A 15,030-nucleotide genomic window follows, 5' to 3' on the forward strand; every position below is an offset into this window, starting at 1 on the left:
GGTGTGTTTTTCAGATGTTGATGCAGCATGTGATGCAGAAATATTGTTTTCAATTGCTGTAACACGAGGATTAGCCTTGGTTTTTCTGGCTGGTTTTCTGGTTTTGGTTACTCTAGTTGTTGAAGAGGTTGAAGAGGTTGAAGAGGTTGAAGAGGTGTTTCTTCTATTGGAGTTTCTTGTGACAGCCATTGTTTCTAGTTGATGTTGATTTAATGATCACTTGTTTTATTTTATTCGTGGTTTTAACCTGACAGAATATCCTCTACTGTGTGTATATAAGGTAATTCCGATGTTCTATTAATATACATATAATGTTACAATTAGTGGATTCTTGATTCTTCTTATAGTTGATGTGAAATGTTGAGTATTGATGAATTGTGCATAATTGGTTATTCTGGTTATGTAATACCTGACAATCTTCCTCCGCAAATTCTGCCAATTTTTTCAGGCTGATTAACTTTGCGAGGTGAAAAAAAAATATGTAGAAGTTAGCTTCAGGCAATATGTATCTTTAATTGAGCACCAAACTCACAAAATGTCCACTGAACTAGTCAATGAAATTTCTAATTCGGGTGACCTTCAAAATGTCGACCAAACTATAAGTGACAATCAGGAGCTGCATAGTATGGTAATGGAAGATGTAAAAGAATCACACATTGAACCAGATGTTCAGAAGCTAGATACACAAGACGAAAAAGAAGAGTTACCAAACGAGACCCCATTTACACAAACAAATGACGGTGAAGACGTTAATAATGCGGTACCACTGCCTGCTGAAAGTATAGGTCCTGAGAATAATGATGATTTTTTAGATACCATATTGAAAGAAGCTGAAAAAAAGGAACCTGAGCATTCTACAGAAGGCAGCTCATCAGATTCATCACAGGACTCTAGCTCTGAAGAAGATAACTCTGATAGCTCTTCAGAAGGTGAAAATGTGGAATTGGACGCTGGTGTTGCCGGTGAAAGTGATGGTGAAGACGATAATTCAGGAAAGCCAATTACCTCAAAGAACGAAATTTTAGATGAGCCTGCTCCTGCATTCCCAGAGGACTTTAAAATAAATGAATCAGATCCCATCGAAGAAATAGGTACGATTACGAGTATTGTTGAGAAAAGTATCATAATAAAGGGCCATATATCGGGTGAGTTTAGATTCTTAAAAGAAGAATCGGTGTTATGTTTAGAGGATAAAGTCCCGTTAGGGTATTTATTTGAAATATTTGGGCCACTTGCTCATCCACTTTATCGAATCAAATTCAACTCAGATGCTGCTTTGAAAAAATTTGAGGGTCTTGAGGGTAGAAAAGTGTTTTATGTTGTTCCAAAATCAAATTTTATTTACACGGATTCTATAAAGGCTTTGAAAGGTAGTGATGCCAGTAATTGGAATGATGAAGAAATAGCTGAAGATGAACAAGAATTTTCTGATGATGAGAAAGAGATGGAATCCAAAAAGAGCAAGAACAAGAAAAAAAGAAATAGAAAATCTAAGGAAGAAAGTCAGAAGGATGAACAAACACATAGTCTTCCAAATAAAGTTCCAAATCGCCAGAGGCAAGAACGGAACAATCAGAAAAGATTTCAACATCAAGTTAACTACCCAAGGGTTCCACAACAAGAAACTAACTTGTCTTTTGGTTACCAATCGAGATCACAACGTGAGCAGCAACCAACACAAAGCTATGCCCAAACACCTGCTTATTACCAGGTTCCACCAACAATGTTCCAGCCACCTCCTCAAATGGCTTCACCATTTCCTTTTCCACCACAAGTACCAGTTCCAGCGTTTCCGCCTAATATGAATCCACAACAATGGCAGCAATTTTATCAAATGCAACAAATGATGATGCAACAAATGTATGCTGCTCAACAATCTAACCAGTTCCCGCCTCAAGGTCCTCCAGATTCGAGTGGTCCTAGCACACAATGAATGAGTCTACGAATTTAATCTTGATTATATACATTTTCCTTTTACTCGTTATCCGTAGCTATATGTACTCCCCTCGTTGGATAATTTCAATTTCAAGTTATTGCAGTGTTTTGAGGGCCTTATCAGCAATAAGCAAAGCTTCTTTTGGAAATCCTGCTAAAGCAGCCACGTTAATGGCATAAGATTTTTCTGAAATACCATCTTCTAAGGTGTGATCAAAGAGTAATTTGTTGTTGAAGTAGCCAATCTTTGTCCTTTTGAATGTGACACGATCCATTGAACTATTCTCCGAGAGTAGTCCATGAAGTTCTTGTCCAAAATGAGTGGCAAATAAACCTCTGCATCTATTGACTTTCACCATATGATCTAGGGTTGCAAACGCAATAGCCAATCCTTCTCTTCCACTAGTTCCTCTTCCAACTTCGTCTAAGATAGCTAAAGAGCGCACAGTTGCACCTTTCAAAATATAGCTGGTCTCAACCATTTCCACCATGAATGTACTCATCTCATTGTACAAGTCATCAGCAGCCCCAACCCTACTAAAAATTTTGTCAACAATACCTATCCTGGCAGATTCAGCTGGAACATAACAGCCTATTTGAGCTAAAATAACAATGATTGCATTCTGGCGTAAAAATGTAGATTTCCCACCCATATTTGGACCTGAAATTACCCACATTTGATCATTTTTCCCTATCTCAAAGTTGTTTGGAGTGAAGTTCTTCAGCGATTGTTTCAAACCTTCTTCCACCACTAGGTGTCTCCCATTTTTAATTTCTAATTCCAAACTATCATCAACACTAGGACACACCAGATTACGATCAAGCGATAAAACTGCAAATGAGCTCGTAACATCCAGAAAATCCAGCCAGTTGGCCACATTTCTCAACGGTAAGCTTTGCCTAACGACATCTTTCTTCAACATTTTGATGACATTTTCTTCCTCGGCTCTAATTTTATGTTTAATTGAATCAATTTTTGAACCTAAACTGGACCAGTTGGGATAATTTAACCATTTGGTTGATGAACTTTTTTGAGAGATGGTGGCCTCTGGTAAAAGCTCTTTGAGTCTATCATGGTCACTTCCTTTATAGGCTCTCAGATAAAGTTGATAACCTAAGGAAGGACTAAACTTAAATTCAACGGACTTGAACTTTAAGTCAACCAGCAATACTTTTTCAAGATGTTCTATTAGAGCAGCTTTTTCATTCAAAAGTGAGTTATGCATTTCATGCAATTTTGATAGACCTTTCGAAGCATTCGGACGGACTGTCCATAGAAAACTATCACTATTGACCAATTCTTCATCCAATTGCGACTTCTGAGATGGAGCAATCTCTTTCTCCAATTCTTCTTGCTCTGATCTAATAGTCTGTAGTAACGCAACTTCATCGAGGTTATCAAGAATTGTCTTTGACAGGTTTTCCAAGGAATCATAGTTTTCCAGGTATTCTTCCAAAACCTTAGCATTGGCTTTTGATTTAACTGCTTCCATTTTTAAAATTGATTGTAAGCTACCTACTACTTCAATTGAGCGTGCCAAATATACCAAATCTAAAGCTGTTCCTCTTCCAAGAGCAAACCTTTGAACAATCCTGCTTATATCATGAACTTCAGTCAGCTTAGCAATAACGTTTGTTCTGAAAATTGTGTTCTTAAAAAACAAAGTGACCAATGCTTGTCTGTTTTTGATTTCCTTCAAGTCAGTAGATGGTGCTGAGATCCATTGAGATAAAAGCCTAGCACCTGATTGCGTTACAGTTCTTTTGACACTCGAGATAAGTGATCCCTTCCTGCCCTCATCTTTAAAAGTTTTGTGTAGTTCGAGGGCATCACTTGTTCTTGTGTCTATTTGCATTATATTCTCTGGGATTTGTCTCACTGGAAGCTGAAGATTTATTGGAGAATCCGGCAAATGATTTTCAATATATTGTAGTAGGTTTCTCAAAGCAGCAGTTTCTTTCTGTGTAAGTTCTTTCATTGTGTTTTCTGCAGTTTTTGAAAATGAACTGAACATGTGATTGTAAAGATCCAAGGTCTTTTGGAGTGATGGAAGGGCCTGAAACTTCCTAAAATATCTCTTGAGTTCCACCAGCTCCGAGTACCATTCCCCAGATTCTAATTGTTCAGGGACAAGTTTTTCATCTAAGAGAATTTCACTTGGTTTGATTCTGGTGATGGTGGAGATTAAATCTTTGAGGGTTGTTTCCTGGACAAAAATGGATCCGACTGATAGATCTGTCCATGCAAGACCAACCTTGAGATCTGGTAAAGCTTCTCTTTTAAAGGCTGTATCTGGAAAATCAACAGATAGTAAATAGTTATTTTCCTGCTCATTCAAAAACACTTCATCAACCAATGTACCTGGAGTAATAATCCTTGTGAGGCGACGTGTTACTTTCTGTACTTCATTGTCAATACCTGTCTCATTCTTGAACTGTTCAACTATAGCAACACCGACGTTCAAATCTTGAACCAAAACCTTCAAATGTCTATCCAATTGTGACAGTGGAAAACCTGCCATCGGTATTGCTGACTCTTTCAAGTTTCTTTTAGCTAATGTGAGGTTTAGCTTTGGTGAATATTCAACAGCATGTTCGAAGTAAAGTTCAAAGAAACTTCCAAGTTGTGTGATGACAACATAGTCTTTATATTTATCCATCATTTCTCGGACAGCCTTTAATGAAGGTGGCAAGTCACGTTTCTTGAATTCATTTATTTCATATTGATCTGGCTTCTCTTGATTCAACACTTTCTCTACTTTCGAGAGCTTCTTAGGTAAGGTCCCCAATGATATTGTATGAACAGTTGGAGATCTCGACTGGTTTGTTGGACTGTTTGACGACCATCGCATCTGCCTGAAGAGGCCCCGCTTTGGAAAGCTTAGAGCGTACTTAAACATAACCTGTATCCTCTCTGTCCATAGAAAAGGATGAAAGCTGAAGTCGACTGGGCCTGTGGTGTTTTATTCCGCTTTCAGAGTCTATTCGACATGGTGATTTGGGTGATCTATCACTTTTTTTTTTCAGTTTTGTTTTTGTTTACACCTGTGTTAGGTACACTTTCCCGTCGATACACAGAACAATTTCTATTTCATATACATTATCCTGAATACACACTAATTTAAGTAGCCTTTGCACCCAGGAGCACCACATAAACATCTCACACGTTCATTATCGTTGGTTTCCCTTTCAAACTTGTAATCATAGGTTAGCTCTTCATTAGCGGCGATGTCTCTCAAAGCATAAATGACAATTCTCTTTTGGCCCTCAACTTTTATAATCTTAGCAGTGCAACTTGGTTGGCAACAATGATTGATGAATCTAGCGATTCCTCCTTTCTTGGTTGCATCTATCACTGTGTTTTCATCAATCCTGAATAGATAACTTGAACCAATACCAGACTTGAGATAGGCTTTTTCTCTAAAATCAGCAACCTGTTGTCTAATTCTTTCACCAACATACTCAATAATCATTTCTTTCTGTGCAATTGGCTCCAATGCATATAATCCCCAGTTATGAATAGCAGATCTAGCAAATGAAACAGGTTTTTTCCTTTTATTTAGTTGATTCAAAGTCAATATTTCATTTTGAGTGTTGAAAGTACTAACTTCATAGGCAAATCTTCTGTTATTAGCTCTATTAACTCTTGAGCTCTGGACACGGGAAGATTCATTTTCCTCATTTTCAACTTGGATCGTGTTTAATGGATCATGTACACGTTTTCTATGCGGCAAGTATTCAATTTTTAGCTCATCAGACATCTTAATGTATCCTTCACTTCTATGAGATCCAGTCATGTTGGACAAATGATCAGGTGTAATCTGTTGTTTATCTGGAACTTTGCTGTTTTTGAGTTTCCAAAAGGTATATTGTGATGAAACTGTCGTGTTATTGCAAATATCTTCCTGGTAGAGTTCTTTCAATAAGTTCAAATCTTCTTCATCTTTTATAACTTCTTGTATACCGTTTATATCGAGCAGTGTATCGTCATTTTCTTCATATACTGGGCGAGGGAAATCAGTACTTGTTGGTCTGAACCTTTTCTCGACCTTTGAATAATCAACATCAGCTTCGATGTCCATAGCAGTATGCTGTTCCTCCTCTGGTGATTCTTTTTCAACAACAATTTTATCCACTTCAGGTGTTTCTGGTGTAGTTGGTTGAGATTCTTTTGATTTGACATTTTGTTCATCGTCATCTTCTTCTTCACCATTACCTTCATCTTCAGAGGAGCTTGAATACAAAAGTGGGTGTTGGTCTTTCTTATTCTTCCGCAGAATCTTTGATTTTTTCTTTGGTGGACCTAAAACATCCATTTCGTCATCACCACCGTCCTCTTTTTCTTCTTTATATTGCGCTTCAAATTGAGGAGTTGAAACAGTTGATTCTCTAAAGTCACTTTCGCTATCATTTTCAAAGTTCAGCCTATAGGACAAAGGCAATGACTTCTTGTTTCTCTTCTGTGATCTCTTCCCCTTTATTGATTCTTGGGACTTATCCTTTTTCTTGAGAGAAGGAATCTTAGGAAGTGTTCTGTGCAATGCAAAAACATCAACAGTAGACTCATCCTGTTCATGGTCAGTTGGTATGCTCTTCTCTTTTAGTTCTGATGTTGCTGGTTTAGAGGAAGGGGCAACGGGGACAATTTTGGCTTTCAAATCTGGGAAATTATCTATGTTGAGAAATTCCAAAACAGCAGGTGCAATAATTTTTGTTCGAATATCTTTCTGGACAGCAGACTCCAATTCTTTAACAAGTAGAGATGTGGCCTCTTCAACAACATCTCTTTGTGTAGAGGCATAACTTTTGTCACTGTCTTCAACCTTATGACCTTCAGGAAGATGAAGCTCCATATAAAGATTAACTGTCAAAACTTTCTTCCCATTTGCGAATTGATAACACCGTTGAGCTTCTTTAACACTATTGAAAACAATTAGCACACCAATGGGGTCAAAAAGAACTCTTGTCCAGTCATAGGTTTCTAATGCCTTCTTGATATCAGTTTTTTCAACTTTACCTTTAACATATTTTGAAAGAATGAGAATAAATGGTCTTCCCTTGACATACTTTTCCAATTCTTGAGGAACAACGGACTTCTTCTTGACAATTATTTTCTCTTCTTTTGGTCCAGTGGGTATTTGAGTTGGCTTTGAAGTTGAAATGCTTGAAACATTAGTTTCTTGAGGTTTTATCTGCTGAGCAGATTTCACTTTTGTGTGTGGTATAGGTGAAGCTGTGGCTGCTGCCACCATATTTTCCCGTTTAGAGATTGCATGCAGAACTGCCTTTGGTGCAGTGGGTAATATAACCTTTTTCTCTTGGAGCTCTACCTTCTTGGCTTTTGAGACTCTCTCTTTCAAGATTTTAGATTTTAATACATCCAATAGTTTTCCGTCCTTATTGATTCCAACGTGAATAGTATTTGTTTCTATTTTAGACCCATTTAACGCTGAAACCGAATGCCTTGCTGATCTATATGCTTGAGCAGGGGAGCCACCAAATTTTAATCTCACAATTCCTAAAGGTGTACCAGTGGCTATGTCCATAACGTTTTCGAATTCAAGTATTTCACCATGACTTTTTATTTCATTTCGAAGGTAAGTCTCATTGAAAGCTTTTGCAAGTCCAGAAATAACAATTTCATTTGGAGGTGGACCTCCAATAGAATGCTTATCATACAACAATTTGGGAAGTGGTAACGCTTTGAATGGGATTTTTTTGAATTTCTTGATTTGGTGATGTTTTTTATTTTGGAGGTCTTTTCTTGGATCTATAGTTCTTTGAGATTTATCTGACTTGTGGTAAATCGCTGAGCTCCCCTTCGATGGATCTTTCTTTAACTCAGGATCATATGCAATACGAGATGAAGGTTTCTCAAGCTGCGATATTGTATTTTGGTCTCTGTGAAAACTACCATCTTCAAGCAACTGGTGTGATTGGTTGGAGTATTTCACATCTCTGAAAACCTTCCAAAGAGAGTCAACACGAGTTTTTGCCACATCTCTTTCTTCAGTTGACTTTGATGAAATTGCTGGAGTTGAAGATGTAGGTCTATTATTGTTGACACTATTCTTAGGTAGTGATGGACTTCTTGATGATGTTGTTGTTGCAGGAGAGGGAACATATTTGTCAGTTCTTCGATCCAAATATGGTGTATGTCTTCCTGAAGCTGTTGGACTATCCTCATAATGATTGTGTCGTAGTGGATAGCTTCTACCACTATTTGGTGTTTTGGATGTATGTCCATTTGGGATGAATATGTCTTTGTGGGATGGCACATAAGTATCTTTGCGGTGGTAACTATTGTGGTTGAACTCTGTTTTGTGTTTTGAATCAAATTCTTCATCTGTCCCATATTTTTCTGGAAAGAATGTAGACAGATTGTTTGCCCTTCGATAACTCATATTGGAGCTGTTGATGACTTTCCAACCTTATATGCAAGGCTGTTTACCAAATATGTAAACACGGTCTGATTTTAGAAACAAAAGAAATATTCAACTTCAAAAGATCCTTGAAACGATTCTTCAGGATATGACAGGCAGTTTTCAAGTGGCTCAATATTTTGAAAGTAATAGCAGAAAGACAAGCAAGTTCCCAGTTAACGCAGATGTTATTGTGGAGTTTAGGCTTTATTATGATTTTTTTTCATGCCTTCTCAGTTTAAAGAAATTTCATCCACAGTATTTTGATAACGTTGGCGCGCCCGCGAATTTGGGGAGGTTACCCTGAGAGATATAACCGTACTTTTATATTATAATTATTATCATTATTGCAGCAGCAGCAGCAGTATTTAATTCTATTTTACTAGTAAAAGTACCTGGCAGATGCTTAAACAACTTTAACACCGAATCTTTTTTTAATGAGAATTGTGCTGCGGTTTTGAAAGCTTTTTTGCTTGTCGAGATATTTTGCATTTATGGTGTCCCATTTGATTAGCAATTAATGAAAGAAAACCAAACTACTCTGTTTTCAATGTTAAAGGTAAGCCTGCATTCTGACAGATTGACATACACTTTAAATATAGTATGAAATTCTTAGACGTCATGATGAATAAATAATTTGACAAATAATAAATAGTTTAATAAATAAGGGAATAAATAAGTTGGTTGAACCAATGACAAAAAAAAATTATTTTGTTCTAATATGTTTCAGCTTTGTTGGACTGTGGTAAAAGTTCTTGGAGTAGTCTTTCTTTTTGAAACGGCGCTCGTTTGGCTCCTGAACAAAGAAAGTCCAGCCTTGGCCCTGTGCAAATTTTATCGCAGATTCCTTTGTATCAAATTTCATTATGGTACCTTGCCTTGATATAAGTTAGTGAAGATTCCTGAATCGGCAAATGTCAATTCCAACTTACATATAGTCACTAGAACTTTGGTACCCAATCAAATCATTCTCCCATCTATGACCTTTTCCTAAAACGTCCCAGTCGAGTTTCCAATTATGACGCCCTATAAATAAAAATGAGGTTAGCATTAAAACTCTTTCTAGCTTGAAAAATGAACAAACATACCCCAAATACCACTTTGAGTGGCAGGTTTACTTTCTTTATAGATTCGAACAACCCTTTCGGTGACTAATTCCTGAGGGGCACCACTTACAATTTCCTTTGGAAGTTCACCATGATCTTCTTGTTTTTCAATAACTTCAGATTCATTCTTTTGCATAACACTTAGTGACGTGTGGAAAAAGCGATAGGCTGGGATCACTCTTGTAACACCGGCACTATGCTTGATTGATTGAAGCATCTTGAATGGATTTGTTTTGTTTCTGATTGTTAGTTTTTAACCTTTCAAAAGAAGTTGTCTATTCTTAATTCTTCACTCCTTGATTTCAGTTTTCGCGGAATCGAAAATCTGTCTCGAGGGCTCTACCCTCGTAATACGCGAAATCTAAAAATGAATGCTTACTACAATTTAAATCTTGATTTGGGTACCGAATCTTCATCAAGGTCAATCCAGTCATCATGAGCTCTCCATTTATATTAACTGCACTTCGAGATGTTGCTCCTACGCTCTCGGAACCATACCCACAAGAATTAAAGAGACTTATAGACAATTTATACAATTCCTCGAAGCATAAAATACAATTGAAACAAAATGAAGAAATAGCGAGGTATCATATTTGTGCAATCATTGCAGTGAATAAGCTAAAGCAAGAATTGGGATTGCTTGATCCGCTTCTTGATAAATCCCCAGTCCCTACAAGAACGGTTCTTCAGCTTTTACATCTTTTTGAAACCAGTTTGCAAATAAAAGGTTCAAAGTCAACACCAGTATCTACACCTCAAAAGAAGAGAGCTTTGGAAGTAGAAGTAACACCACCATCTACAAAGAGAAGAGGGAGACCACCAAGTGCAAAGAAATTACCGTTGACTGAAAGACTTGTGGCTCTTAGCTCACAAACCTCCAAAACACCTGAAACTTCACCAATCAAATCTAAAACAGCTGCCTTTTTTAAAACATCAAACGGTTCGCCTTCGGTAAAATCTCCAACAAAGTATCCAGGGTCGTCCACCTACTCCTCACCTTCAAAACATATGCAATTATTATCAGCTAGTGAGATTACTGGTTTATGCAATAAATTTCAGTTAGAGACATCCATAATAGAGAACATTTTAGAAACTTTCAAACAATACTGCAGTAAAGTCTCCAATGAATGGGTACTACTATGCGGTCTTATAATTAATTGTTATTTTGTGATCAATCACAAGGTCATAAGTGAGAATGTTGGTTCTAAGACTAATGTCATTAAGACTATGTTCTCCCTTCAAAATGGGGGGTTGATGCTCGATGAAGTCAACAAAAGCATCACGATTGTTCAAAATCTAATCACTCATAACAAATGGTTCAAACAGCTGAAAATGAAAAATGATCTTTCCTTTGAGGAACAGACTATAGCATCAACTTCAGGAAACATGATCTCCAAAAGCTCTCAATTTCGCTCCGAAAGATCACAAAAGGACTATAAAGAATGGGTAGAAACGATCAAGCATAACATTTCTCGTTGCATAAATACTTGAATAACGTATAATATAAGATCAACTGGATTACTTCCCTTTAATTATTGCAACAATGTTCAAGACCTTGATGAATTCGCGAAATTTCGAGATTTATGTGCGCGTAACAGCTCTTTTTGAAAAAAAAAATCGATGATCTCGAAAGGTTGAAAAATACAGAATGGCACTTTTTTGATGGTATAAAACTTTTCATTTACTGCCGCTAGTTCGCATATTATTTGCTTTTTGATCCTGTCGTCTTCAAATAAGATAAAACTAGGAACTACACACACCAAGTGAATCTGTGTTTTTTTGTATGAATAGGTGTTTTACACATTGCACAAGCAGATTCAGTTCCTTTCTTGACCCATTCAGAAATAATTCACTGAAATTTAGTGTTTCAAGCTTTAGAAGTTATACAAAGTTCTCCAATAGACAAATACGTTTATCTTCAACAAACTCAATCAAATTTCAGTCTATTTCCAATCAGATGAGTTTAAAAAGAAATTTGTCATCAGGGAATTTGAACGGCTCAAATCAGAACAAGAGATTGAACAATCTACCTGTTCAAGAAAATGGTCAAGATGACGAAATCTCTGTTGATCAAGACATTTCAATAGATTCACCAGGCTCTAGTGGTGCTAATGAGCTGCCGATTAGTTTGACCACAGATACATTTACTGATGGAAAATGGCATGATACTATTAGCAAAGTTGTCAAAAGTGTTGTTTCAATTCATTTTGCCCAAACAGCTAGTTTTGATTGTGATCCTGCTATTGTTAGTGAAGCCACTGGTTTTGTTGTCGATGCTGAAAGAGGTATCATTTTAACCAATAGACATGTTGTTGGTGCTGGTCCATTTTGGGGTTATGCAATTTTTGATAATCATGAAGAAGCCGTTGTAAAGCCAATCTATAGAGATCCAGTTCATGATTTCGGTTTCTTGAAATTTGATCCTTCTAGTATCAAATATATGAAAGTGCAATCTTTAGAGTTAAGACCAGAATTGGCGAAAGTTGGTTGTGAAATCAGAGTTGTTGGTAATGATGCTGGTGAAAAGCTTTCTATTTTGGCGGGTTTCATTTCAAGAATTGATCGTAATGCTCCAGAATACGGTGGCTTAACTTATAATGATTTTAATACCGAATATATACAAGCTGCGGCTAGTGCATCTGGTGGTTCAAGTGGTTCTCCTGTTGTTGATGTTAATGGGTATGCTGTTGCCTTGCAAGCAGGTGGTTCCACTGAAGCTTCCACTGATTTCTTCCTTCCAGTATATCGTGTTTTAAGAGCACTAAAGTGTATTCAAAGTCAAACACCTGTTACAAGGGGTACTATCCAAGTACAATGGATGTTGAGGCCTTTTGAAGAATGTCGCCGTTTAGGTTTATCAGATGAGTCTGAAAAGAAAGCCCGTGAGAAATTTCCTGAAATCATTGGACTATTGGTAGCAGAAGTTATTCTACCAGAAGGCCCAGCTGATGGCAAAATTAAAGAAGGTGACACTTTGATATCGATCAATGGTATTGATATTTCAAATTTTATCAAAGTTGACGAAATTTTAGATGCTTCAGTGGAGAAAGAAATTGAGATTATCTTACAAAGAGGTGGTGAAAATGTTGTCGTTAATTGCACTGTTGGAGATTTACATGCTATCTCCCCAAATAGATATCTAGAAGTTGCTGGTGCATCATTCAATGATATGAGTTACCAAATGGCTAGAATTTATGCTATTCCTGTTAGAGGTGTTTTCATCAATAACGCCACCGGTTCGTTTTTCTTGGATAAAACTGAAACAACAGGTTGGGTTGTTGATTCTGTTAATGACCACGATATCACTAACCTGGAAAATTTCATTGAAGTTATGAAAACAATTCCAGATAGATCAAGAGTTGCTATGGGATTCCGTCACATTTCTGACTTGCATTCACCACATAACTCAACTATATACGTTGATCGCCATTGGTGTACCAGCTTCAGATTAGCAACGAGAAATGATGAAACAGGTTTATGGGATTACCAAGAATTGGGAGATCCATTACCAGCACTCCCACCAACTCCAAGATCTGTGAAATTCATCGATATACCTATGGAACAGCCAGGCTGTGCACAATTGAGCAAAAGTCTTGTTTTAGTTACTTCTACAATTCATATTCCTGTTGATGCTTTTCCGGCAATCAGAAAAAGACAACATGGTCTTGTAATTGATGCTGAAAAGGGATTGGTTATTGTTTCAAGAAATGTTGTTCCTCATGATTGTTTAGATGTTCACATTGTTGTTGCAGATTCTTTAATCATTCCTGCTAGTGTTGAATTTTTACATCCCACACAAAATTTTGCTGTCATCAAATATGATCCTTCTTTGATTCAAACAGAAGTCCTGACACCTAAATTCAGTGAAACACCATTGAAAAGAGGTGACAAAGCTTTCTTCATTGGTTATAATTACAATTCTAGGGTTGTCACCTCAGAGACTAAAGTCACAGATATCGCATCTATTAACGTTCCACGTAACGTTTTATCACCACGTTATAGAGGTTCCAACTTAGAATCTGTTGCATTTGATACTAATTTGTGTACCCAATGTGGTTCAGGTGTTCTTGCTGATGCTGATGGTACAATCAGGGCTTTGTGGTTGTCTTTCTTGGGTGAAGGAGGTAAAGATAGTGATGTTGTTTATAAAATGGGTATTGATATTACAGAATTCAACACATTTATAAAAGATTTCAGAGAAGGAAGAGTACCAAAAGTGAAAATTGTTGATGCTGAATTTTTTGGTTTATCTTTGGTTCAAGCACGAATTAGAGGTGTTTCAGATGAATGGATTAAACAAGTTGAAAATTCAGGTAAAGATAGATTACAATTTTTGGCAGTTTCAAGAGTATCAGTTCCAGAAGCTGGTGAACCAAAGACAAATTTTGAAACTGGAGATATTGTTTTATCAATTGATGGTAAACCAGTTTATGGTATCACGGACATTACAGCACAGAGTACAAAAGATAAACTTGCTTTTAAAATTGTTAGAAAAAGACAAGAGTTAGAAATTGAAGTACCAACTGTGGAAATCAAACCTACAAATCATCTAGTCTTCTGGTGTGGTGCAGTTTTACAAGCACCTCATCATGCTGTTCGTCAATCAATGATGAACCTACCAAGTCAAGTTTATGTCACGAATAGAATGCACGGTTCTCCAGCTCGTCATTACGGTATAAGCTCTACAAATTTCATCACTCATGTTAATGGTATTCCAACACCAACACTAGAAGAATTTGTGAAGGTTGTTAGACAAATTGGTGATAATACATATTGCAAATTAAGATTGGTTTCGTTTGACAATATTCCATTTGCTATCTCAATCAAAACTAACTATCATTATTTCCCAACTGGGGAGTTAAAGAGAGACTCAAACCTGAGTAAATGGTTGGATATTGAATATAATGAAGAGAACAAAGAAACTAAAGTCACTCATATTTAAATAGACGTTTTTATCTGAATCAATATTGCTGCATTATGCACATCCACCTTCTGTATCAAAGATTAAGCCTCGAAATAAAATAAAAAAACACGTACAAAATAAATCATAAATCCTCATTTTTTTTACTATCAATCATTATGCGAGTTATATACAAGAAGATCAATCACCACTCTAGCAGAAGTCTAATGGTATGGCAGTAATCTTTTAAGTCTCTTGGTGTGTGTTTTGTCATTGGCAGTTTTTCCTCCTAAACCTTTCAAGTATTGTTTACTCCAACCGGCATTACCATGATTTTTACCAGCTTTAGCCTTGAGTTATGAGTTAGTATGATTCAAAAACAGTTTCAAAAATAAATTAAACGACATACTCTTTTATAACCAGATGCAGTTTTTCTCCATCTCTTTGCAGCACCTTTATGAGTCTTCATCAAACCTCTAACAAGAATACTTGATGGTTGTTGTAACGTTATTGAACTGACTTTGGCTGCATTGAATACAGGACGCACAAGGCTATTTAATAGAGCAAACATTTGTCTATTTGTAAAGTTTCAATCAATGTTATCCAGATATCTGAATCCTTTTCGTTCATCTGGTCCTTCGAAGTGTTTTTTTTTCACGGCCAAAAT

General features: G+C 36.7%; 7 protein-coding genes across 7 annotated transcripts; 3 read left to right on the plus strand and 4 right to left on the minus strand.

Annotated features, from left to right (window-relative positions):
* Positions 1-535: 535 nt before the first annotated feature.
* Positions 536-1,933, plus strand: NAF1 (RNA-binding snoRNP assembly protein; the record flags this gene model as incomplete). The annotated part of the gene is made up of 1 exon (XM_019184519.1): positions 536-1,933. The coding sequence occupies one exon, from the start codon at positions 536-538 to the stop codon at positions 1,931-1,933; it is 1,398 nt and encodes a 465-aa protein (XP_019039741.1).
* Positions 1,934-2,030: 97 nt separating this feature from the next.
* On the minus strand, positions 2,031-4,787 carry MSH1 (mismatch repair ATPase MSH1; the record flags this gene model as incomplete). The annotated part of the gene is made up of 1 exon (XM_019181623.1): positions 2,031-4,787. The coding sequence occupies one exon, from the start codon at positions 4,785-4,787 to the stop codon at positions 2,031-2,033; it is 2,757 nt and encodes a 918-aa protein (XP_019039742.1).
* A 264-nt stretch (positions 4,788-5,051) lies between these two features.
* SET1 (histone methyltransferase SET1) lies at positions 5,052-5,696 on the minus strand (the record flags this gene model as incomplete). Its single annotated transcript, XM_019181561.1, has 1 exon — positions 5,052-5,696. One exon carries the CDS (start codon positions 5,694-5,696, stop codon positions 5,052-5,054), a length of 645 nt encoding a protein of 214 aa, XP_019039743.1.
* Positions 5,697-9,063: 3,367 nt separating this feature from the next.
* WICANDRAFT_28062 (ETC complex I subunit) lies at positions 9,064-9,599 on the minus strand (the record flags this gene model as incomplete). The annotated part of the gene is made up of 3 exons (XM_019181445.1): positions 9,064-9,235; positions 9,290-9,383; positions 9,446-9,599. The coding sequence occupies 3 exons, from the start codon at positions 9,597-9,599 to the stop codon at positions 9,064-9,066; spliced, it is 420 nt and encodes a 139-aa protein (XP_019039744.1).
* Positions 9,600-9,789: 190 nt separating this feature from the next.
* ORC6 (origin recognition complex subunit 6) lies at positions 9,790-10,978 on the plus strand. The gene has a single exon (XM_019186185.1). The coding sequence runs from the start codon at positions 9,899-9,901 to the stop codon at positions 10,952-10,954; it is 1,056 nt and encodes a 351-aa protein (XP_019039745.1). The 5' UTR covers positions 9,790-9,898; the 3' UTR covers positions 10,955-10,978.
* Positions 10,979-11,420: 442 nt separating this feature from the next.
* Positions 11,421-14,405, plus strand: NMA111 (Nma111p; the record flags this gene model as incomplete). The annotated part of the gene is made up of 2 exons (XM_019185464.1): positions 11,421-11,568; positions 11,602-14,405. 2 exons carry the CDS (start codon positions 11,421-11,423, stop codon positions 14,403-14,405), a joined length of 2,952 nt encoding a protein of 983 aa, XP_019039746.1.
* Positions 14,406-14,587: 182 nt separating this feature from the next.
* MRP35 (mitochondrial 54S ribosomal protein bL35m) lies at positions 14,588-14,934 on the minus strand (the record flags this gene model as incomplete). Its single annotated transcript, XM_019181607.1, has 2 exons — positions 14,588-14,713; positions 14,773-14,934. 2 exons carry the CDS (start codon positions 14,932-14,934, stop codon positions 14,588-14,590), a joined length of 288 nt encoding a protein of 95 aa, XP_019039747.1.
* Positions 14,935-15,030: the final 96 nt, after the last annotated feature.

Source organism: Wickerhamomyces anomalus (genome assembly GCF_001661255.1).
Source record: "Wickerhamomyces anomalus NRRL Y-366-8 unplaced genomic scaffold WICANscaffold_2, whole genome shotgun sequence".
Taxonomy (NCBI): Eukaryota; Fungi; Ascomycota; class Saccharomycetes; order Phaffomycetales; family Wickerhamomycetaceae; genus Hansenula; species Hansenula anomala.

Coding starts and splice junctions, on each gene's coding strand:
- ORC6 (XM_019186185.1), top strand. CDS start 9,899: ATGAGCTCTCCATTTATATTAACTGCACTTCGAGATGTTGCTCCTACG.